The sequence below is a fragment of the Populus nigra genome, chromosome 9, assembly GCF_951802175.1.
Source record: "Populus nigra chromosome 9, ddPopNigr1.1, whole genome shotgun sequence".
Classification (NCBI taxonomy): domain Eukaryota; kingdom Viridiplantae; phylum Streptophyta; class Magnoliopsida; order Malpighiales; family Salicaceae; genus Populus; species Populus nigra.
In genome coordinates this window covers 16,042,057-16,068,324 of record NC_084860.1, presented here as the reverse complement: position 1 = coordinate 16,068,324, position 26,268 = coordinate 16,042,057, and the positions used below count along the sequence as shown (strand labels likewise).

Sequence of the window (26,268 nt, the reverse complement as noted above, 5' to 3'; positions counted from 1 at the left end):
AACTTTTGTTGTAGAATGCATGGGTCGTGTTTTTATCATTTTTCTTAAATTTGATTAGTTTATAGTCGAGTCTTTAAATATATACACCAAATTACTTCAGTATTTAGAATGTATTTGACGTTATGGTTTAAAAAAATATTATTTTAATATATTTTTAAATAAAAAATATTTTAAAAAATAATGGATACCACAATGTCAAATATGCTATTACTGGGTACTACTAGAAAAGCTGGTGGTGTTGGAAAGGGCTTGCTAGTGCCAAAGAGATTTAGTGGCATCCTGGGATCATGTTCTTGGTGGCAGTTGGGTGGTTCAACTCATGCTTATTAGTCATGATTGATCACCGGCTTTTATTATGCCTTCGCGGGGCTAGGTTTGGGGCTATGGCTCAACTTGGACAAGAAAGATGACGAGCATTCTAGTAAACTGTATTTTGTTGTCCTAGTTCCTGGTTTTCAATAAGGGGTCCAATTCTAGTAACCCTGCATCTATGCCTGAAATCAACCTAGGATGACAATTGATTTTTAGAAATTCAAAAGCCTTTAGCTGTCTTTGCGATCTTCACTGAGATGCTTACAAAATTCTACACTTTCTTTGATATTGCAGAAAACTGATTTAAATTTCATATTAATTTCATCAAGTCAATCCTGAAAGAAAAGTCCTACCTCTGCAATTCTTGACTATACCATTATCAATTTGCCATATCTCAAACTCAAAATACACATCTATCATGGCAGTGTTCAGCAGTACCAGGAAGATGCTGTGCAGATTAAAATCTCAATGTTTCTTCATTTTCCCATGACCAAATTTTATGCCTGTGGCTTTCTCAAATATAGCCATACATTTCTATACCAATTAGCGTTTTTTTTTGTTTTGGTATGAGTGTTTGGTTTTTTGGAAGTTTATACAAGGACTTCATTTTATCGTTGTCCTACATAGTTTGAGGATTTTCTAAATCCTTGCCTAAATCTTGACTTACTTTAGTGATAGTATTTAAGGTCTAACACATTACTTGGTGCGAAAATAAAGCGAATAGGGTGCTCAAATGGGATCTTGTACTCTGGTAGTGTCTTCTGTCTTTCAATTGCATTTACTTGAAATTTCCTTGTGAAGATAACCTTTGTATGTTACAGTTACATCTGTTAATCATTGTCAAGTAAGCTGAAAGAACTAATTCATGCATTTTACAAGAAATGCAGGTCGAGAAAAGATTAGAGAAGCTTAAGAAAGGGAAGGCAAAGGATTCACAATCTAAACTCAAGGTTTAAAACTACCACAATACTAAACAGTACCCTATAGGGGAAAAAAAGAATTTACTGGATGTGGTTATATTTTATCCCCATAGGTCTCCATATTCAAATATATGCTTCTTGGCATGTTGACAAGCTCATTCTGCATCATCAGGGGCTGAGATTGGTCAAAAGCTTGAAATTCTCGTCAAGAACATAATGCTATCTGTTTACAATTTTGCACAAGCAATTGACCTAACTTGCAGATGTGAAAGCCTCTCCAAACCTGTACAAACTCATGGTCAATTGTCATTGTCTCCAACTGAGAGCATCATTTGTATTTGATTATGCTCTCAGTTGTGACAGTGGGACCTTGACTTATTATAGATTCTCCAGTTGATTGTGATGGATTATGCTTTTGCTTCTAAGCTAATACAAATCTCTTCATCTGTCACTTGGAAGCTAAGCTGGAAAGAAGTTCCATTGCTTCCAATCCTCAAAACTCATCACCCTCGCTCGTTTAGCATTATTAGCTGGTTCATTTGTGATCACTGTTAGGTTGTCATCAAATGATCTTTACACTTCCAGGCCACCGAGCACCTCCTTGTCCAAATTAGTTAGCAGCTTAGCACTACAAAAACTTTTTTAATTTAATGTCAAAAATGAAATTATATTAAGAAAAACGTAGGAAAATATTTTACTGGGATGCTTATCCAGAAGACCAAAACATCAGTGACGATGAAATTATGAGAGTAAGATTCCATGGTCTGTCTTTGTCGTTAAAGAAACTATACTCGCAACCTTGAAATAGCACAAAAATAATCTTTACAAAAACCTGAAGGATGTGGAAAAAACCCGGTAAAGATGCCGTGAATCACGGTGGATTGTATCAATGGATTCATGGTTTTGTCATCAACATAAAAATCATGAAGAACTAGTTTTCAGGGGTAAAATAGTATTTTCATGGGCTTCCCTTATCATTCCAGAATTGTTTCCCTTCTTTTTAGTTTTTTTTTGCAATTTTTTGCGCAATTTGATTGTCCTTAAAAGTAAAAAACACTTAGCTATGATCTATAAGCTCTTTTAATGTTTCACTTTTTTAAACATAATGTAATGATTCTATTGCTCTAAAAATTAAAATTCTTGAAGCTTGATTATAGGGACTTTTATGTAATTTTACAATAGTCTTTTCATAATAATTATTTGGTCCCAGAGAAAATATGGTATTTTGATAAATAAAAAAATAAAAAAAATTGATGATGCATGCGCCCACATATCAGTCGCTTTGTCAACTTCAAACGACATGTGTGGCTGACTTTAGTGGTCGAAATAATTGTTCTTTCGTGTCATTCGATCCGTCTCGACGTCCTTTTTTCTCTCTAGATAGCGTGTGTGGTCAATGAATCTCTAGTTTGGCACCAACATCTTTTTTTTTCCTTCTTTTCTCTTCTCCTAGAAATCCATGCATGACCCTCTCAAATTTACAGATTAGCTCTTAAATTTTATTTTCCTTCATATTTAGTCCTTATTCTTTTCTCTCTTCTTATTCTTAAATTACTTCAAATTGGAAATTATATTCAATTTCTTCCTTCAATTTTTTTATTTCACTGATTTAGCCCTCATTCTTTTGATTGCTATTTTTTTTTATTTGAGATGATTTCTAAAATTGATTTTTTTTTACAATTTCATCCTCCATTTTTTTTCTATTCGGTTTGATCATCGTTTTTTTTATTGCTATTTTTTTGCTTTGATAAGTTTTTAAATTGATTTTTATTTATTTATTTTATCTTTCAATATTAAATTGATTAGGAATTAAATTTTATGCTTGGGTTCGAGTTTTAGATTTTATGGGTTGCGATATAAAAAGATTAATTCAGGTTTAGAAGATTAGTCTAAATTTACTTAATTTTTTATATTATTAAATTAAAGTTGTTTATATATATATATATATATATATATATTATTAAATGAACTGACCTTATTAAATTCAACTGAATCAATGATACGAGAATGTGTAGTTTCAATTTTCTTTTCTCCCTCTCCATGACTTGTTCTCTCCTTCTTTGTGATTAGAAAATCAAACACAAATCTTCTCTCTGTAATTGATTTTTCGTTTTCTTTTTTATTTATATATTTGTACTGGTTTTATCTTCTTTTATCTTTCGAAATTATCCTCTAATCTGGAAATTAGCATAAGTTAGGCATATAAGATTAAACCCGAACGATAGTCTTCACAAATCGAGATGTCGAAATTCCTAGTGCCTTTTTTTTTTTTTTGTTAGTAATGGCAATGTTAAATTCCGAACAAAACCTCACTTTCAAATTCTTAAAAAAAAAGCCCAATTTTTGTACAATGATTGTCAATCCCTATCCAACAAAACTCTAAAAATTAATTTTTTTTTTGTTAAAATTAATAATATTTAGGGGTGTTTTGTTTCGAGAAAAATATCTTTTTAGAATTACTTTTTAATTTTTTTATATTTATTTAATTTTAGAAAAGTTTATCAATAAAAATAAAAATAAAAAGTGATTTCTAGTTAAAGAAAAACCTTAAGTCTTTCCAAAGAAAAGCATTTTCCTTTTCTCAACTTCAAAAAACACTTTCTGAATCTTTAACCAAAAAAATAAAGTGAAATAACAAAATTACTTTTAAAATCAAAATTTATTAAATTGGGGTTCAAGGGCTTTTTTGTATTTTTTTTATTATTTTTTTAATAACAATTAAGTCAATTGAGGGCAATTAGTATTTTAATAAATATAAAATATAATTTAAAAATAAAAAAATGATTAGCAATGCAATGGATGCGCCAACGCGTCACACATGTAGCCATATTTAGGCGGCATGCATATGACACCGTGTACAATTTCTGAAGACAACCCTCGTTAATATGGTTAGAATCGTCTCACAACCTCTTTCTGTTTAAGCGATGCTTGCAGTGTATCGATTTCAAGTTTGGTTCTTGCGATCTTTTTTTTTATTTTGTTTTCTTTTCTCTCTCTTCCTTGATTTTCATATTTGACCCTCTAAATTTTCAAAGCATCGCTTAAGTTTATTTTTCCTTCAAATTTGGTTCTTGTTATTTTGATTATTACTTGTTTATTTGAGATAAATTATAAAATAAGATTTTTTTTACAATTTCATCCTCCTCCAATTTTTTCATGCTAGATTTGGTTTTTAATTTTTTTATTGCTATTTATTTTATTTGAAATAATTTATTGAATTGAATTTTTTTAATTCCATCTTTCAACTTTTGCATCTGCTAGATTTAGTCTATATTTTTTTATAAATTTTTTTAAAAAATAAAAAATTAATAAGTGATTTTCCGACTTATTTTTTATAGCATAGCCAAATACTAGAAAATGTTTTTCATGACACTACTACACATAAAAAAAATTTACTTTTCAGAAATTCACTCTTGATATGAAACTTTTTTCCATCATAAAACTACTTTCCATCAAAATTATAATCTTTAAATGAATTGTTGTTCTTAAAGGAAAAAAAAAACCTAAAAAGACCCTTAATTTCACGTAAACCCTATTTTTTAATCTAGAATTAACTTTATTCAATATGAAACCAACAGTGTCCACGGCTAGTGGTGGTGGCAAACAGGTGTAACTTTTGCAGGAGAAAAGTGGGCTTGACGGAGTTTAAGTGCCGGTGCATATACACGTTCTGTTCACAGCACAGATATTCAGACAAGCATAACTGCGTTTTTTATTACAAGAGTATACTGGACAGGATGCTATTTGCAAAGGGAAATCCAGTTGTCAAGGCAGATAAGATTGATAAAGATATGATCCATCGTTGACATATTACTATACTCGCACCTTGTATTTTCTTTCAAGATGATTTCACGTGTCAGTCAGTCAAGGAGAAATAATGTTATCGATCTATCATTTAGCCAATACTTCTCACTAATCTTTACTTAGAGTCTGATGCCTTGGAGGAATTGTTTTCTAGGCCTTTGATAATCCTTGCTACAGTTGCATATATCTAGCATGGAGGGAAAGAAAACAGGGATGCATACTGGGGTTTGCTTTACTATAGAGGATGGGCAAGGTGGTGGGATGAACTCAAGTCTAGGTTGCAGGAAACACCACCATGAGAGTATATAAATAGGGAGTTATTGCTGCAGCCATGAGCACTTAATTTGTTGACCTTTGCATTGATCTTTGTTTCAAGTTGCTTCTTATTAATTACAATTAAGAATTAGTTTTCTACTTGTTCTTTACAGGTTTTCATGACTTGTAGAGTTAGTTTTCTTCCGTCATGATATTGTTATGAAGAAGGAAAAATATGTATAAATGGTGACGATACGGAGAGGAAGAAGAAAAGTCAAGAAATTGAGGTGTGTGTGATTGTTGGTTGATTTTGAGATGAACACAATAAAATTGTAGAAATGGTGGCAACTACAAAAGTGATGGCAAGGAGGAGGAGATGATAATATTTAATTTAATTTGTCAACGCAAATTTTAGAGAATTGAGGGTTTATGCTTTACGAAAACTTTCATGCGCATGGCTGAATTTTAATTTTTTTTTTTAATTAAGCCATTATTAGAGAATGATCAATCAGGTACATTTATTATAAGAACACCCTCAGGCCTTATATTACCCTGCATTTTCTTCCCTCAATACAACTTTTTTTTTCTTTTTTTTATAATATAGGAATACTCAAACCCAGGTCTTGCAGGTGCCAAGAAAATGACACGTCAAGCTACAAGTCTTCATGGCCAGGCTCATTGCCATGTTACTTTGCCCCTGGTTTTACCAGAAAGGGGTATAACAACCCAATGGGTGCTCAACAATGTGGTGTGGCTGAGCTAGATTTCGATTTTAGGGTTTCTCTGTATTTAGAAAGAACCCAACATGACACTGACTTCTGTGGGAGTCAAGAGACAAATGGCATTCTTGGTTAGGTCAGTGATGAACCAGTGCATGCATGTCTTTAGATTAGGTTTGGACAGGAGCATAGAACAGAGAACATATATCTCATCAAATACTCTTAAATTCATATCAAACAAATATATATTTTTTTAGCATTGAATCAAATTATTAATTATTTTAGGTTCAAGGAATCAGAACAGCCCATGCCTAGCTAGGTAGCATGTACAGGGTACCAATATGCTTTTTCGCAGGTAATCTTCATGAAATTTGGTCGTCTATTCTCTTAGCCAATTCGATTTGCAGAGGCCATGTGGAAAGGTCGAGGTTTTGGCTCTGTGACAAAATTTCCACGATCACAGATTTTGTCAGCTACCCATGAAAGTTTAGGCAGCCGTTCGAGCCTTCCATTCCAGGTGGGACTCACTCCTCATGGCTATTTCTTGTTATAATGTACAATGCAAAGCAAGACCTCTCTTGCTGTAGTCACATCTGATCCATCTGCATGTTACATTTCGGCATCTTCCAGACAGGAAAAAAAAAATGTCTTACGTTAAATTACACAAACATCATGCTTAGCTGATCTAATCTATAGATTCCTTGTCGAGGAAATTAATATGCGTGGCTAACATTTTGAGAATTATGTTTTCAGTTACAATATGACGTGGAATGCTTATCAAAAATTCAAGTTTCATACGAAGTAGTACGAGCTTTCTAATAAAAAAAAAAAACTTGATTTAATAGTTAGATTAGGTTGAAGAATTTATATTATAGGTAAGATCAACTCGGTAGCACCAGGCTACCATTAGATCTAGAAAATATTATTTTATTTTATTTTTATCTTTCTATATGTTTTCTTAATTAGATTTCAAAAATTTTATTTGTTTATGTTTCATTAGATCACTTTTAGCTTCTATTTAAACAATTAGAGACTAAAACAAAGTTAAAAATTAAAAGTTAAACAAAATTTTCTCTACCGTTTAAAACCATAATTTTATAATTCGAGAAACCCTAATTTCTTTTTTATTGTTAGACGCTACATCACTATATATATGTCTTTTCATGATAAATAATATTTTTTGTCTTGATCAAACAAAATCCCATGATAAGAAAAGAATCCTCCTTTCTCATTCTGATCACGGATCACCATTTCACTTGACAATTATATATTGAGTTTAAGATTTTTAGATGATATTCAAAAGAAGATAAAAATAGATGGTATAGTTATGGAGGTATGAACCTCAAAATTCCAAAACTTTTCCAGAGTATGGTAGTCAGTTTTTTGACGGGCATGGGCAATTTTGCCTTGCCAATATGCAATTTTTTCAAGATCTATGCTAAAAAAGTGTCTACCTACCATTAATAACTAGCTGTGCCTTCCTGTGACGTATATATATGTTTGTAACAAGCTAGTGCTGAGAAATTTAGATTTAGGAATTTGTTCATCAAGTGCCTAACCACTAATTTATTGGATTGTCTTCTACCAAAAAGGAAAAGAAAAGAAACAAACTATGTGGCCTTCTTTCCCGTAGGCAATCCGCTGCTATCATCAGAGTGCTAGCTTAATCACTCAACAAGAAGACTTCCACAGATTTCAGGCCCGGTGTGAAAACTGAGGGCTTGGACATACATTAATGCCCGATTGACTTGTAAATAGAGATTTTGTATGTCCTTTTGTGCCTGTAAAAGCCCCACCATACATCATTCATTCATAAAATTAAAAAAGATGGCTTGTTTTATGTCATTGATGATTGAAATGTTCGGTTGCAAGGCTCAACATGCCCCACATTGCCAGCAGATGTAAACAATGACAAAGCACCCACCATGGCTCATCTAGCCACCCCAATTGCTGTTATACCTTCTGTGAGTGTATAGCAAGTCTCCTATATATGCATGCCGCATTCATATTTTTATGCAGTATTAACTTCTAAACTTGTCCTTCTGTTCCTTTTGGTCTCACAAAATATAATGAAGAAGATCAACTTGATACTAAGGAAATGCAAGAGTTTGTCAAGGCAACTAGGGAGATCTTCATCTTATAGTAGCCTAAGGTCTAAATCAACAAGGGAAGATTTATGGGGTGATCACAAGCGAGAAGAAGAAAATCATGAAACAATATTTGTTGGAAGCACAAGAAAGAGGTATGTCATTAGCTCCAAGTATCTGAGCCATCCTCTGGTGAACGCTCTCATTGAGAAGTCAAGGCAAAAACCAGGAGAGGATAATATTTTGGTGGTGAAATGTGAGGTGGTCTTTTTTGACCACCTTTTATGGATGCTTGAAAATGCTGATCCAAATGCTAGTTTTGATTCTTTGGAAGAATTAGCTGATCTCTACATGTTCTAAATCTATGAAACTCTCTCTCTCTCTCTCTCTCTCTCAATCTCTCTCTGCCTCCATGCATGCATTGATGATGCTGCTTGATCCAGCCAAGGACAAGATCAATGTTCATGTAGGCAGCAAGTTGTGTCGGCAAGATCTCAATTCAAAGTGGGGATGCATTCAATTCATATTTGCTCATAATTAATGCACTAATTAATACAATTCTTAATTGTCGAATTTCTGTTCTAACTATTTGTCTTTGTTGGATATAGTGTATGATAAACACCACGAATTAAATGTTTAGTCATGGTGATTTTTGTTGTTTTTATTTCATTATTCTTGATCCTTGCTTATAAATAAAAACCCTAAAGGGCTGCGAAAAAATTATAATATGCATAGCCTTGTGAATCAACAATTCAGCAAGTACAACGTTCAATTTCATGATACAAGTTAAGTTTCAAGCAGAGATTTGATATTTTTTTGGTAGTTCTTGACAATTTTTTTGGTAAAAAGAAATTTCTTTGAAGAAAAAAGTTACGAATGTATATAAGGAACTTGCGACATGATCAATGGAGATAAGTAAATCATTGATTAATTGTTCATAAAATCTGAAAAAAATAAAAAATTACAATCCGGTAATCAGTTCAATGCCACATCAACGCATAAAAAGACAGCTCAAATTACATAAACAGCAATTCGGGTCTTTTAGAGTTTCAACATAGTTTCGATAAATGATAAATGTTTCGGGAAAATAGCACATGTTAGAAAGTACTAGGATAATAGAACAGTTTAAATATAATTGAAGGTAAAGAAAGAATTGGTTACTGGTAACATCTCGGAGTTTCGTTTCCAGTATATCTGTATTGTTAAAAAGATTTTTATAATATAATTTTAATTATATCTTAAAAAATTATCAAATAAAATTATAATTTATTAGAAATTTTGTTCGAGATTAATTACAACCTCATTAGATAGTTTTTTAAATTTTAATTAGAATTATTTTGTTGAGATATTTTTAACAGTAACAACATCCTAACATGTGTGTTGAAAACGGAGTCTTGATGTGTTTCTAATTACTTTTATTTTTTGTTTTTTTTTATTTTTTTATATTTTTTTCCTGCTACATTATTTTATCTCTTATCTTTTTCTTGGTTATTAAATCTTGAATCTCATCATTTAATTATTATATCTTTATAATTAATTAATTTGCATAAAATATGCATTCTACCAGTACTATTAGCATTCCACTAATAGCCAAACGAATAAAGTTGAAATGATTTAGAATAGAGAAGGTCTGAGTAGTTTTACCATTTTGGATTGGTGGCCAGAATTATTGTGCATGCCGGGGATTGTTAGGTTTGAATTTATTATAATTATAGTTATTAAATCTGATTTAATTTATTAAATTAATTTAAAATTAAAATTTTATTCAAGTTGGAGTTTTAGTTGGATCGAAAAGATATTAACCCAACAAAATTTATTTTATATACTAGAGTTTCTAATGATTTAACTCAATTAAAATATAATCATGTCAATAATTAAGGGGAAAAAATAAATTATTATTTTTTTAATAAAAAAATATTAACCTAAATTAATCCAATAACTCATGGTTTAATACAATGATATGTTCTTTTTCAAATCCACCTTTGTAGAATATTTCAAATTAATTTTTTATATCTTTTCAACATTTAAATATAATTTTTTTACAAAAAAATAATAATTCTGAATTAGTGGTGAATCACAGACACCAATGTTAGTGTCCACCAAAAACCATCATCATTGCTTAATTCCTAGCTTTTTGGTGGTTATGATTAGAATATTATAACTTACCATATTTTATTGAAATCTTAGGATATTTTATTATATCAAGAAAATGATATAATCTTGAATTTATTTTTGATGTATGAGAATTGACTCGAAGATATTTTTGTAGTTGAAAATTTAAAAAGCCTTGCAATATAATGCTATGGTAATACTCGATTTAACTTAATGAAATAAAAAAAAATCAATTATGCATGAGATTAATTTAAATGGCCAAAAATATTTTTTATTGAAAATAAAATAAAATTGTTAATCCTTGTTGTTGACTGATAGTACAAGCATAAACTTATAAGGCTCGGAGAAGTTTGGGGTGTTTAGCATAACTTCTATTTATTTTATTTAGATATTTTTTTAAAAAATGTTTTTTGTTTGAAAAAACATTAAATTAATAATTTTTTAGTATTTTTTTAATGATTTTAATGTATTGATATTATAATTAAAATAAAAATCTGAAAAAAATATATTAACATATTTTTAAATAAAAAATTATTTAAAAAAATACATTACACCATAATCACAAACATTCCCGAAATGGGCTTCTAGAGCCTTTTCATTACCCTGGGTAAAGCGGCCGGTTGGGCTATTTTATGATATACCCTAAGTAGTGAATTTCCACATACAACTAGTGTGTAATTTACAAGCCATATAAATGTTATGGTGTTTTTATATAAAAAAAAATGTCTATCTGTTTTCAATTTAATAGTTTTTTTTTTTTGGTACTAGGGGTGAAAATTATAAAATAATTTAAGCAAATGGAATAATAAAAAAAAAAAGAGTGATATACATATTAATTTCTAAATGTTCCTGTCAAAAAATTAGAAATATGACTTTTGATTTTTTTCATATTTGAGTAGGACTATGCTAAGGCTGGTCATGAGTCTTGCCTTCCTAAACAAGCATCGGATTCTCACCTTACCTCCCCTTATATATATATATATATATATATAACCATTAACAAATACTCTTCACACCCATAAAAGAAACCCTAGTTGTTCATCCTACTCAGTTATTATATTCATCTCAAACCTCAGCATGGAAACATCGTCACTACGTAAAGCAATCATCATGGAGATCAATCTCATATCAGCCCAAGAGCTCATGTCTTCTACGAGCAAGCCGTCTTCAAAACCAATGCAAACTTACGGCGTGGCCTTCATCGACCCTAAGGAAAAGGCTGTCTCAAGAGTTGACAGAACCGGGGACACAAACCCCACTTGGAATGACAAGTTCGTTTTTTCTGTAGATGAAGAATTCGAGCGTAGGAGACCTAATTCTTGCTTGGTTTTGGAGATCTACCGGGTGAGTAGATTCAGGAAAGGTGAGTAGATCGGTGTGGTTCATGTCTTGCTTGAAGACTTGTTGAAGATCAATGGCAAGAATTGCATGGCGTTCCTCGTGCGAAACACCTGGCAAGCCTCATGGAATCATCAATATGGCAGTAGCAACCTTGAACGGCATGTTTCATGAAGAGATGCCCAAGTTTCTTTCTTCAAAAGTTGCCATGGACCACAGAAAAGTTGATGGGCCGTGGCTAGAAGAGTTTCAGCATCCTGTTTTCAAGAATTACCCTAGCAAAGAAGGGCTTCCTCACTTCGTCGCATGTAGAAATATGGGAAAGAAGGCAGCTGGCCAGAGTTGGAGATTGATGATATCTTAAAGACGAAGGCGATGAAGGTGGAGTCTCCATTGATGACTTTCATACAAGAAAGATGATAAGGAGGTATTGTCTCTTTGAAGATTCTTGGTGGCAAGTGCCATATCAGGACCAAGCCATTTGTTCTTTATGTTTACATGTCTTTTATTACAATAAAGTTTTCACGAGTTTGCCAACACAGATCACCTCCAACGTTCAGTTTTGGATATATTTACAATAGAAGTTGAAGGTCTGACATGAATCTTAGTTAGCAAACCTCCATGGAAATTAGTAATACAAGACACAGACTGCATAGGGCAAATCGCTGAACCAAACTTATAATTTTGGGTTGAAAGTTCTAAGAATACAAAACAGATGAAGCCTTTGATGCTTGTTATTTGTTGACCTAAAACCCTAGAGTGTCCGTGAATTGGAGCAATAATAGCACCTATACCAATGAGGTTTCCCTGCATGCCCCATCCAAAAGCGAGCAGGATGATAAAGATAACAATCATCAAATCTAACAAAATTTAGAATAAGCAATTTCAATATTCCCCCATGAAAGGGGGGGAAATAATGATAAACATGATGCCCAGAACCAAAAAAATGTGGGCTTTTTTCGTTAGCTAAGTCACTCGTGTACCTTATCCTTAGCCGAATATAGAACAGCCCATAAAAAATATCACTTCAACAGGCAGACACCCTAATGACTCTTTTGTTCTGATTTTGATGCCAGTTTACTCCTCTGTTGATGTTCTGCAACTTTATAATCTACCACTTCTCTGAACAGGGTTGGGTCAAGCACACAGTTCGGACTTCCATAAACTGCTGCTTGGACACCTGCCATCAATTTGGCTATTTCTCTCCCAGAAAATCCCTCTGTTTTTTCTGCTGCTTCCTTTAAGATATCATCGGTCAGTCCCTTTATTTCTATCTTCCGTGGTTGTCTTTTGAACAAATTTTGGAGCCAACCACCGGATTTTCTTGATCCAGCCTGAGCTATATACTTATCCACATAAAGCTTGAGCAGCTTGAAACGTTCTCCTGTCTGAGGCAAAGGGAATTCCAGAACTTCATCTATACGGTCTGAAACAGCTGAATCAAGATCACCAGGGCGGTTTGTGGCAAGTGCAAGGACTATATCCTTGGACTGGTCACCGGTGCGGAAAAGAAGGGCATTCAGTGCACTTCGTTGAGCTTCACTCATGTAGGTCTTGTTCCGCCTGCAATTTTAGGCAAATAATTAATTCTCTCATGCAGGAAACTATACATCTTGTAGAACTGAAAACAAACTTACTAGAACTAAATAACTAGGGATAGTGCAATGTGCATGAGAAACTCCAGTCTGCAGTTTTCCCAATTGGACATTATTATATATAGTGGGGCATTTTACCAGCTCACTCATAATAACAGTACAGGTTCCATCCAATTCCGAACTCCTATAGTTATTTGCTAGTAAATAAATATCCTCTCCTTCAAGTAGGAGTACTTTTGACACTTCACAAAACATCAGTAACTACACACAGAAATAAAAGGGATTTTAGTCTGTTTTATTTGTTTAATTTCATTTTAGTTCAATTTTCACATACTGAAGAAAAATACCTCAAGCCTTATCATATAAAGCAATTAACAAAGACAGTTTTTAAGCTCTTTGAGATGCAATTCTTTTATCCAATAGAAAATCACCACTTACTCGCACAAAAATGCATCTGCTTCGTCAATGAATAGCAACAAACCCCTCCGAGACTTCTTGGACCAGTCGAATAACTGGTGAATCTTTGTGACTGCCTGTGATCCCAGCGGAGCAACATCTCCACCAGTCATCAAAGCATAATCTAAGCCCTGCATGTAAATCTTAAGTCAGAAGAAGAAGAAGAAGACAAAGCAAGACATTCTTCAGAAGCTATCTTAATATGATATGATAACATATGAAATCCCCACTCTAGAGTAATTTGAAGTACCAGTAAACGTATTGCACTTAGATTTGAAAACCAAAAGTGCCAAAGCTCTAATCCCAAATCAAAATTACAAGCTAGCCAGCAGAAAAGAAGATATGGTTAAGGGTATTAACATGCAAATTTATGACACAAGTACTCCATCTTCCTTATAGAAATTAAAAAGTGAATTGATGATTCAAACACTTCATCCTCCAATCCGTGATGTGGCAATGTCAGAAAAGTCAATGCATAACAATCTGCACATTATATGCTTGCAAGTTAATTACTGAACAAAGAAGATCACCATCTCATTGCATAAGTAATGCACCGAAGACTTCAATAATAATAACAAAAATAATTTAAGGTTAGTAGATGTCTTACAGATTTTTTAGCTAACTCTCTAGCAGCCATTGTTTTCCCGGTTCCTGGAGGTCCATAGAAAAGCATGTTCCGAAATGGAGCCTGATGGGATTTTGTATTGGCTGTTGCATTAGCCAGCTGTTCAATTCGTTTCTGAAGAGAAGGATGTAAAATCACATCACCGAATCCATTTCCATTTTTAGAAGTCAATCCCTTATTTGCACCGCTTGATAAAGTGCTCAAGGAACGGGTAAAAACTCCTGACCAAGGGTATTTGCCCCTGGAGGACTCCCTGATTAGTGATGGTTGTCCCAGTAATCTATCTACATAGCTCCAAATCACTCTAGCACCTTCTCTGCAATTCAAAAACTAGAAGCATGAGCTGTAATGTTACTTCACACCCGAGAGACGCACTGCACGGAATAGAAAATCAACTACTGATACTTCCACACTAGCTGTGTGACAACATACCCAAACATGACCAACGCTCACAGAGATGTAAACTGACATCGGCACATCACTGATCAACTATTTAAGACCATATCAATTCAAGGCCCAACAAATTCTCACCTTAAAACAACAAGCATGATGAACTCAAATTCTTTAAAGTTTAATGACATGTTAAGTGCAGAGAAAAGGGATTTCAACTTCCAAAGGTGACTACCAGCATACAAGCCCACCAATATGTGTCTTCAAGAAAGGGTAATTTTTACCTTGTTGTGTAAATCCCTGCTGCAAGTGCCGTGACTCCTCCCACAACAACGACCAGCTTGTTTTGATCAGTTAAAACTGCTCGCAAACCACCTACAAAAGACAGTTACAGTCAAATAAGATAATGTCCCAAAAACAAATAATGAGCAAAGAAAACCAAAACAATGCCACTACAGGTTTATGAAGACTAAGGTTAAATTTAATTAGTAGAACACCGAATTTGATATAGAGAAATCAGGGACCATCAAGCATTCAGTTAATTCGCTGCAAGGACAGGGTCCCTGAGCTTGGGAAGAGAGGCAAGGCCTTCAGTAAACCAAGAGTAGTCCAGCCCATCCTAAGACCCATAACTGTTTATAGAAGTCATAGCCAAGGCTCTCTTCAAACAAGGCTTTCTCAAAGTTTAGCTAGTGCATGTGATTGAATATATACCTCCAATGTGTTCAAAGGTAGTGTTTATTGCAGCAACCCATTTCTCCATTTCAGCATTTGCACGATCCTTCAGAATTCGCCGATTAACATCCTCAGCTAACTTTGCTTCATGGGCTCTCCCTTCTGCTTCTGCTATAGCTCTCACTCTAATTGTTTCACGTTCTATCTCAGCCTTTTCCCTCTCTGTTTGTCGCTGCTGTGCTTGAATCTGTTCTTCTGTTGCTCTTCGAGCCTGCTCCTGTCTTATTGATGATTCTTCTTGCAGTTTCACAAGCTCTTGATTCCTTGCTCTTTGATATTCATTTTCAGCCTGTAATATGGAGAAATTAAACTCCTCTCTGTGAAATAACTCCTTTCATCCTAAAATGTTTATGATACATGCCTGCATCCTCTTCCTAGCCAGTTCATCCTCATAGCGAGCCATCTGGGATTTAGTCTGTGCCTGGTGCTGTGCCAGCTTCCTCTGCTCATCATATACCACTCTTTGTCTCTCCTGCCAAGCAAAAGACGGAAATTTTGAGAAAAAATGATGATATATCAGCAACTAACAATGGGCCAATTCTCAAAACACATATGGCATGCGGAGGCAAAATTCATTGATCTAGTAACAAAGATTCTGTGGTCAACTTTTCATTATAAAAAAACCAAAGCCCGATCTCTCACAAGTCATTTGACACAACTAACAACTACATTGCTTTCAGTCAATAGGAAATTTTATAAGTGCACACAAACAGATTTCAGTCAAAACTTTAAAATTACACAGCTACAGGAATTTTAAGGAAAGCAATGACTCAAACACTAACAAATTCTAAGCAGCTGCTGAGCTACAGAAAAATCATATTAACCCTAACATAATTGATCCGATAATAATAACAAATAAAACACAGGATAATTCAATAGAGAAACACAGCTATTCCCCCAACAGAACTCCAATTCACATCAGTAATAACCTGAGATATAAAAAGAAAAGGTGTTCCTAGTAATTTCCATAGTTGTTAGATTCAAATAAAGAAACAAATCTAGCTCAACTTACATCTAATACTTGATAGGGATAAAATGCTGGCAGTAGAAAGAAGCCATCTAGAAATAATAGCATATGATAAATGTTTCATGTCAACAATTAACCCACTATATGTTAGTAAAAAGGTATCAAAGATCGCATAGGAATTGCAGCAAGCCAGTGATTAAAGAACACATTATGTGATTCACACTAAGGGAAGACCCGGTATGCCCCAACCAGAAAACATGGTCAACAAAGGAAAAACTGCAACCAAGCAGATTAACTTTATTTTTTGTCCAGGTAAAGCCCCCGTGCTCTTTCATTTGTATTCAAGGAGCAATAAATGAATAAGTATAGAGCTCAACGCTTGTCCTAGCAATATGCTTTCTTGAGTTCATGACTCGAGATATTTCAGCAGTTTCAAAAAAATTGAGGTCAGTCATGTAATTATTTCAAAGGCCTACAAAAATAACGTGGCTCCAACAAAACAACAGCAGAGAAGCCATGAAGCAAAGATGCCCTTTGGCTTCAGGTATCTATCAACCATTCAAGGATTTCTGAGCCACCAACCATTTGACGACGAACCAAGAGGCCTCAGAAGTCACAAGCTTGATGAAAATTAAAAGAAGAACAGAACACATCATATCGTAACTTACAGTTTCAGCCTGAGCTTGCAATGCCTTAAATTCTGCAGCTTTTTCAGCCAATTCTGCCTGCCTCGTTGCTTCTTGCGTCTTTATAGTCTCAAAGACCTACACCAACAAGAAGCACCACTATTAGTCCATTCACCCATTAACTGAGGAAACTATTTAAATCCACATTCAGCATCCATAAATAATCAACAAATCCCCTCAAAAACCATTTCGAGCATGCAAATTTCACAACAGCAAAATGAATCCAAGGGCTGGGAAATGGAAAACTAAAAGCAGTTCAATTTTGTCAAGTCTTATACAATCCGGATAACACTAACTTGAACGCTATTTTTTCTCGGCAACAAAAGAGGGAAAAAGGAAAATTCAATTCAATTCTTTCCATTTTCGAAATTCTCTATCCACTCGTCTCTATAACTAAAAGTAACAACAAAAACTTCAAAACGAAAATCGAAACTCCACAAAACAATTCCAAAACCCAATGAAACCCACCAACCAAACATCTCAAAAAAAAAAAAACATTTTCACCAACTCCTCAAAAATGCCCCCAATTAAAAACCCAACAAAAAAACCCAATAAAGAAAATCCAATTTCAATTCCAAAAACCCAGCAAAAACAACACAAACACATTTCCACAAATTTTTCGTGAATCCCACCACCAAAAACACAAAAAAAGTACAGGCACCCTTACAGCAACCGCAAAATCCCGCAAAAAAACTACTTCCTTTTCAATAAAGTTTCAACCTTTTTAGCATGAGAGGAAGAGGTAATCTCTCTCAAAGCCTTAGCACCTCTCTCTAAAGCCACAGGATCAAACCCAGCAGATGTCGTTCGTGGGTGATCATTCCTAGGAGCTCTAGGAGCAGGCTCACTATTATCCGCCGCCGTTGATTGAGGCAAAGTGGACGGCTGAGATTGTACAGAAGAAGAAGGCGAAGAAGATTGAGGGGAAGGAGAAGGGTTTGAAGAAGAGAAAGGAGAGAAACTAAAAGGGCCATCAGCAAAAGAAACAAAATTTGATTGAGAAAAGGAAAAGGAAGCTGCTATTGCTGAGATTAGCCCTCCAATTTCACTTGTTTTTCCCATTTTTTTTCTTTTACTGTGTAAGGAAATAAAATGATAGATGGTGTATAGAGAAACCTTGGGTTTGGGGTTTAAGAGAAAGAGGAGGGTTTAAAGGGTTCTTTTGGCGCTGTTATGTCTTGAACAGCAAGACAGTTACCATGGGAGGAGAGATGGAGAAGGTTTTAGTAGGGTTTTGGTTTCGGGTTTTCATGGACAAAAATGGGTTCCGGGTTTAGGTTTTGGTTCAGACCCGTCAAACTTTCAACTATGTTTGATTTTTTAGTAATCAACGTTGTTTTTCTCAAAATAACCAAGATTTTTTTTTCATATTAATATATTCGGGATAATTTATTTTAGTGTTAGTCTCCGAATTTTAATTTTTTAAAAAAAATAAACATACTTTTTTAATTGCTACCCAGCTACTTGGAATTAGTAGCTAATGTATTTAATTTATATATTTTATGCATTCATAGAAAAAGAAGTATCTTTCATTGAAATCAAACATAATATATAAATCAAACTTATTTTATCGTTTGAAATATAATATATATATATATATGATAATATGTTAAAATAAAATAAATTTTATAAAAAACATGTTTAGAGTCGAACCAGTTGTTTGGAAGAGGAAAACTAATAATGTTATTAGTTGAACTATATTATGAAGGGTGAGGCTTTTCAAATGAGTCAAACATTAATTGTTTTTAAATTTCAACAACATGCAGTGGATTATTGAGGGCCAGAGGCTTTTCAAATACCACATTCAGCATGATATTTTTATCAAGATAATTATTTTCTGTTCGGTTTAATATTTATAAAAAAAATAATCAAATTAAAATTTTTTAAAAAAACTAAAACCGGTTCAAACCGATTAGTTTCGGTTCGGTTTAATTTTTTAGGACAAAAACCGGTTCAAATCGGTTTTGCTCGGTTTTTTAGTTTGACTCGGTTTTTTTCGGGTTTTTTTCTATTTGGGTTTGGTTTGGTTCGATTTAGGTTCGGTTCGGTTTTTTTGGTTTCAGACTTATAAAACCGAACCGAACCAGTCGATTTTTTTAAAATTTTAATCGGTTTTTTTCACGGTTCGGTTTTTTCGGTTATTTTTTTCAGTTTTCTCTATTTAATCAGTTTTTCAATTTTTTTGCTCGCCCCTAATTTCTAACACTTGAAATTTTTTAGGTTAATGAGTTCTTTATGTATAGGTTTTTTCCATCCATTTCTTTTATAAGTGAAAAATATCTTTTTCTTGGCGCATACATGTTTTGTAGTACTAATATTAATCCATCATTACTCAAAATTATATAATCAATTTGACTTTAAAAGCAATAAATATTATCATTTCTAAAACTTCATCAACGAGATAATTAACCTCATTAACATTGACTTTAACAATCATTATTTTTTCTTAAGTTGCTTTGTTGAGCCTTATTTTATTCACAACTATTTATTCAATTATCACAATTTCACTTATGAAGTATACTGTATGCAAAAACAGTATCGTGTAAATAGTATTTTCACTGAATAAATCTTCAAAAAATATTAAAATGATTACAAACAGTCTCGTTTAAAACTCAATCTTATTATATATAACTTACTAGATAGTATCTATCCATCACATCAACTTTTTGTATTTGTCATTAATAGTATATATGTAAATAATGTTGAATATATGAATAAATCTAACCAAATAACTTTGATGTCATTCTTATATTTAGAGATTTGCTAATTATGAATCTTTTTATAATGATAACTTTAACCTTTAATTTTTCGTAAAAGTATTTTTAGAGTGTTTTTACACTCTTGATTGAACCATACACATTATATTGTGTATTATTTAATATATTCAAAATGTATTTTTTAAAAATACACAAAATCAATATGATTCCGTACGTCCAAAGCTACCATAATAATAAAATTAAATTCATTATTTGACAAATTTAACATTTTCCCTACAAGAACTTAACCAAGTTGGAGGTGGGTACATAAATCAACATTTTATGTTGTCACCATTTAAAGTTTAATCCAAACTTTTTAGAATTTCTATTATGCACTACAAAAAGTGATGGTGGAATCTTCACTATTGAGGTGGTACTTGTTGAAGTAATATTGGTCGGAAAAACCAATTCTTAAATTAAAAATATAATATAAATTATACAGATAATAGCCAGTACTATTTATAAATAAATATCCGACTCCACAACAAGCAAGCAAACTAATATAAAACTTGAAATAAAGTAACTTGATAAATAAAAATATTTAAATTATATAAGATAAAAAATAAATATTTTTATTTATTTTAGTTCAAACTAAACATGTATTATGTCAAAACATTATATTTAAACAAGAAAGACAAAATACATGATTATACCAACAAATAATTAAGATGCATGCCATACGTTTTACAAGATTCCAATAATAATATCATTTTAATTTAGAATATAAACATTGAATATTTTTCAACAATATAAATATAAGCTCTGAATTTAAAAGAAAAACAAAATATAAAAATAAATAAAAACATTCAAAATAAGGTGAGAAAGGCCATTGAAAAAAAATAAATTTTAAAACTCTTCCTTCATTTTTTTTATAGTAAAATTTAAAAGTTAAAAAGATTGTTATCAATTATTGATTATTGATTATAAATTAATAATTAAATTTAAAAAATTTAAGAGTGTTTGAGTGAAAAAAAAATTATTTAAGATTAATTTTCCCCTTACCAATAATTTATTTAATTAAAATAAAATTCCAACATATCGAAAATAAAAAATCTGTTTCCCAAGGCAATTTCAGAATAAATTTATATCACTTCTGACAAAGTAACGCAGCTCTGATACTGTCCTAGATCCTGTAATGTGCCTATAGCCTGCAGTGAAGGGAATCACAACGGCCTACTGGTGGTCAGTCAAGCTTCATGTTTTGTGCCTCTTAATGCTAGGCCACGGACCTACCCTAATTTGTCTGTAGTTTTCTACAGAACAACTCGTTCAATAGATGGGATAAATCTCTCTATCAGAACCAGAAATGTCCAAATCAAACACAGAATTATTCTAATCAAACGGCAAAAGTCATAGACCCCAGAGCTCTAACCATGGAACCATCCACATCACAAACAACACCCACCCAACCACCAATGTACATGCTCTTTTTATATATATATATATATATATATATATATATATATATATATATATATAATAGGGCCTCATTAAATTATTACAAACAGAAGTAACTTTACCTTGCCATGTACATAATTTATGTTGTTATGGCTTTCATGGGCTACTTCTTCTATACAAACCATCACCGTAGCATCAACCACTTTGCTGCACATAGTGCAAACTGGCAACCTTTGCACCTTTTTGCCAGATTCTTCATTCAACTGGGCTCTTAAAACCATGTGGGTTTGGCTCTTTTAAGCCATCTACTATCTCTCCAAATTGGACTTGCTAATCTTGTTCTTGTATGCTACCATCTCTTTACCACCTTTGGCCTCGCTAAACAGTGAGTTAATCCTTCTTGTCCCTCTCTTTCTCTACTTCTGTTGGTTTCTTGAATTTCTTTTTATCATGTATGAAATGATTGGTGTTTGTGATTGTACGCTCAAAAGGTATATATCTGCCTTTTGACTTCCTGGGTTTGCTTTATTTCCTGCTGCTTTAATTTTTTGTGTTGCAGTGTTGGCCTACTGTAAATCTTAGTGTTTTCTTGATATACTCCTGTTCCAAGGTCTTTTTTTGAAAGTTTTGAAGGTTTTTTCTAGAGAAGTGGAAATTTCACACAAGGTTAACTACCATGAAGACTAATTAAGTATAGGATGTATAAAGAGATACTGTGTTTAAGGGTATAAGATGTGTTACACTGTGTTTTAGGGGTTCAAGGATGATCTGATGTAAGTTAGTTTCCATATGAAGGGGAAGTTGAAGTTGTTACAAGCCCACAAGATGTATAATCTATGCTAAGAAATGAATGCGCTCAATGCTTCCTTTTCACTTAAGAAATACGTAGAATAGGGAATGTAGGGGTTGTGATTCGTAATTTTGTTCGCTGCCTTGTTGTTCTGCAAAGACCTCTCTAATTGCTCTTATTTTCTGGTACTCTATTTATTTTTATTGAAGACTGCGCAAGATCATTCAATCAACACATTAGCATATTTTTTTTCTCATGTCTGTACGAAGCTTTAACGCCTGATCAACCTTTTGATTTATGGGTAAAGCATGTGACTTTCGTTTGTTGTTTTCAAAATTTTGCTACTGTTACTGTATATGCTCATTTTCTCATGCTCCCTTTATGCATTGCTGTTTCTCATTTCATAAAGTCTCCGTTGTTCAACTTTTCTGTGCTATTTCTCTAGTTAATCTGGAAGATGGAGCGTAGCAGAAATAACATGAGAGCGCACTGCAATGTTTCAACACCATCAGATGAATCAGCTCTTGAAAGAAACTATTGCAGTCATCCTAGACTGACTTCAGTAGGCTCTGCAACTCTTCAACCTTTTGCTTCAGCTGGACAGCATTGTGAGGGTAATGCTGCTTACTTCTCATGGCCCACGTCCAGCCGTTTAAGTGATGCCGCCGAAGAGAGGGCAAACTACTTTGCCAATCTGCAGAAAGGGATTCTTCCCGAAACTCTTGGTCAGTTTCCTAAAGGGCAGCGAGCAACAACATTACTTGATCTCATGACTATAAGGGCATTTCATAGCAAGATCCTTCGGTGTTACAGTCTTGGAACAGCGATTGGATTTCGTATTCGACGAGGTGTGCTTACTGATATACCAGCTATTCTTGTTTTTGTCTCTAGGAAAGTTCACAAGCAATGGCTCAGCACCGTCCAATGTCTACCAAATGCTCTAGAAGTAAGAAAGGATGCTAAATTTTGTGATTTCATCCTTGATATAATGATTTTCTGAGTGGCTGGCTGTTGTGATATTTTCTCAACCTGCCACTTATTATTTTGCTTGGAACAATTTGCATTTAAACTGCATATTATATATCCTTCTAAACAGGGACCAGGAGGTGTGTGGTGTGATGTTGATGTGGTCGAGTTCTCTTATTTTGGTGCACCTCAGCCAACTCCCAAAGAACAGTTGTACACAGAGATTGTGAATGACTTGCGCGGTGATGGTCTGTATATCGGTTCAGGCTCCCAGGTAATTGCAAGTTCTTGCAGCCTATCCTATTTGGATATATCTGTTCACACATAAGATGTATTGTTTTGAACAACTGGGAAAATATTTTGGGTCCCTCATTGTGCAAGAGGAACGAAAATGGTAACCATATGAATAACTTGAGGCAGCACTTTGCCATCCGAAAACATTGTATTGACAATGCTAATATGCCCATGAAGAACTTGATCTAATGGACAATTTGTTAATTGATCATGTCTATAATTGGAAGGACAAGCAAGGCACTCATGTGGTGCTAATTATGTCTGTCTCTTCGTCTTGACACAGTTATTCTAAATATATATAATTTTTATTTGATATAATTGATGGGGATAATTACATCTGAGTTTTTGCGTGTGCACAGGTAGCAAGCCAGGAGACTTATGGAACCTTGGGTGCTATTGTAAGGAGCCAAAGTGGCAGTCGACAAGTTGGTTTTCTAACTAACAGGCATGTTGCGGTTGACTTGGATTACCCAAATCAGAAAATGTTTCATCCTTTGCCCCCGACACTTGGACCTGGTGTGAATCTTGGTGCAGTGGAGAGAGCTACTTCATTTATTACAGATGATCTTTGGTATGGCATATTTGCTGGAATAAACCCTGGTAAGCAGATTCCAAATTTATGATTCTAATTAGAGAGCTTGAATAATGATAAAAACTGATGCTACCCTCCAATGAATCTATATAGGCATAATTTGCACACCTAGTCTTCTTTCTGAACCATTCTGCTTACTGAGCTGTGTTCAGCCAAGCTAAGAAAAGTGTCACTGAACAAATTTTTTAAACCCTACGAACTTCATAAATGCACAGATGTGACTAAATGGATTTGCTGTTGCTATTTTTATCCATTTTGTTCATCTACCAATTAATCATGGTTTTGTCGTTAATGAAATCATCTCATCCAGTCTGACGGGTCTTAAGTCTTGCTACACTAAATGTCATTGTAGAACTGTAAACCTAATAGGAATCTCAGTGTGGTATTCTTGTGTTTGATATAAAGTTCATTTTTATAGTATAGCATCTTGCCTAGCTAAGAACTTGGTTTGAAGTACCCCACTAAAATCCAGATTCTCCCGACAACAAAGAAGCAATGTGCTCACATGATTGGTGCCGTGGTTATTCTCTGATTCAACATCTAATTATTTTATCTGATAATTAACTAGTGTCTGGCAGTGAACTTGTGCAATATGCCATATCTTGTTCTCTTTCCCCAAACATGCTTGTTATGACTAATGTGCTTGGCTTCATGGTGTCATCTTGAACTCTTTCTTGCTGCCTTTTCTTTTAAGATTTTTATGGTTCAATGCCTTCTCTGAACAAACATCAGCATCATTTTTAAGCTCCATGAGTCCAATTAACTCCTTGTTCTTCTTCCCTCTTTTCTTTCTGGATCTTCTCTTTAGGATTCTTCTACATGCTCTTAAATTGGAAACAGCATTTTCATCTCTGACTCCTCAATGGTTGAATGGTTCAATTTAACCTTTAACAGCACACTTACAGAGTATTGTTTGGCATCTTGCAGAAACATTTGTGAGAGCAGATGGGGCGTTTATCCCATTTACTGATGATTTTGACATGTCCACTGTTAATACATCTGTGAAAGGTGTAGGTGAAATTGGTGATGTCAAGATTATAGATTTGCAATGTCCAATCAGTGACCTTATTGGGAAGCATGTGATGAAGGTTGGAAGAAGTTCTGGCTTGACAACTGGAACTGTATTTGCCTATGGCCTGGAGTACAATGATGAGAAAGGCATATGCTTCTTAACTGACTTTCTTGTTGTAGGTGAGAACCAACAGACTTTTGACCTTGAAGGAGATAGTGGAAGCCTCATCATAATGAAGGGTGAGAACGGTGAGAAGCCTCGGCCTATTGGGATCATATGGGGTGGTACTGCTAATCGTGGTCGACTTAAGTTGAAAATTGGCCAGCCTCCAGAGAATTGGACTAGTGGAGTTGATCTTGGACGCCTCCTCTATCATCTTGAACTTGATCTGATCACTACCAATGAAGGGCTTCAAGGTTTGTCTTAGGTCGTATGGCTGATATTCTACAATACCTTTTTTTTTTCTTGTTAACTTTTATCTGTATACCCGTCTGGCATTCAAGCTCGTCATGTTTTGACTTGGCTAAAAAGATTGTGTTGAAAATTGGAAATGTTTTTACATAGCCTCTTCTTGATTCTCACTCTTATCTATCTTTTTATCTAAACACTTGTCCTTTTTATTCTCATTGGTGTTGTGTTTGCAGCTGCAGTACAAGAACAAAGAGCTGCCTCAGCAACTGCAATTTGCTCCACTATAGGAGACTCATCACCCCCTGATGGAATGCTTCCAAATGACAGAATGGATGACAAATTGGAATCATTGGGTCTTCAAATTGAGCACATGCCTTCAGAAGTTGAAAATGGTATCCCAAAATCATCACTAATGGCAACTAACTTTCACTTGGAAGATGGCATCAAGTTGACTCCCAGTGTTGAACACCAGTTCATTCCGAGCTTCATCAGGCAGTCCCCACTGCATCAAAACAATGTATCAGATAAGGAGGTGTCTGAGAATCTTGCTTCGCTAAGGAATGGCTGCGATGAAGACATATTTGTTTCATTGCACCTCGGTGACAATGAAGCCAAAAGGAGGCGTTCGAATTCTCCAGCCAGCATGGAATAACCTAAGAAAACCAAGGCAACCAAGGCGTGGCTCAAACGTTTGGAGTTCTGAACCATCTTTAACTGTTGATTCTGTTGTATACATATTGTGTTTTGCACTGGTCTTGGTATTTGCTGCTCAAACAATGAGAGTTTTTGAACTTGGACGGTTTATCTGGTTTTGTGAAACACAGATCAATGAAATGTTAATCCATATCTTGAACACTTGACTTGTAAATTGAAGCCAAAAAACAGAAAAACCAGCTGTAATCAATTCTCTTTCTAATTTTTGAAGGACATAATCATGAGCATAGATATAACAACAGGCTTGGAGAGTTGACTCGGGCAACTCAGGGTTTTGACCCGGTTTTAAACGGTCAAAACTCGAGCTTGCAATTGATCTGGTTAAAGTCGGGTG

The 26,268-nt window shown here is 34.0% G+C and overlaps 2 protein-coding genes across 4 annotated transcripts; one reads left to right on the top strand and one right to left on the bottom strand.

Moving 5' to 3' along the window:
- Positions 1–12,386: 12,386 nt before the first annotated feature.
- LOC133702948 (uncharacterized) lies at positions 12,387–18,239 on the bottom strand. Its single transcript, XM_062127292.1, has 8 exons — positions 17,722–18,239; positions 16,984–17,079; positions 15,710–15,820; positions 15,328–15,637; positions 14,898–14,988; positions 14,206–14,539; positions 13,581–13,729; positions 12,387–13,110 (listed from the first exon to the last, which is right to left on the bottom strand). Exons 1-8 carry the CDS (start codon positions 18,061–18,063, stop codon positions 12,591–12,593), a joined length of 1,953 nt encoding a protein of 650 aa, XP_061983276.1. The 5' UTR covers positions 18,064–18,239; the 3' UTR covers positions 12,387–12,590.
- A 3,033-nt stretch (positions 18,240–21,272) lies between these two features.
- On the top strand, positions 21,273–26,075 carry LOC133702949 (protein NARROW LEAF 1-like). 3 transcript variants are annotated; one of them, XM_062127293.1, is made up of 6 exons: positions 21,273–21,540; positions 22,391–22,891; positions 23,042–23,185; positions 23,565–23,805; positions 24,725–25,225; positions 25,454–26,075. In XM_062127293.1, exons 2-6 carry the CDS (start codon positions 22,403–22,405, stop codon positions 25,870–25,872), a joined length of 1,794 nt encoding a protein of 597 aa, XP_061983277.1. In that variant the 5' UTR covers positions 21,273–21,540; positions 22,391–22,402; the 3' UTR covers positions 25,873–26,075. The 3 variants fall into 3 exon arrangements, with proteins under 3 accessions (XP_061983277.1, XP_061983279.1, XP_061983278.1); XM_062127295.1 differs by lacking the exon at positions 21,273–21,540 and adding an exon at positions 21,629–21,646; XM_062127294.1 differs by lacking the exon at positions 21,273–21,540 and adding an exon at positions 22,228–22,246.
- The last annotated feature ends 193 nt before the right edge of the window (positions 26,076–26,268 follow it).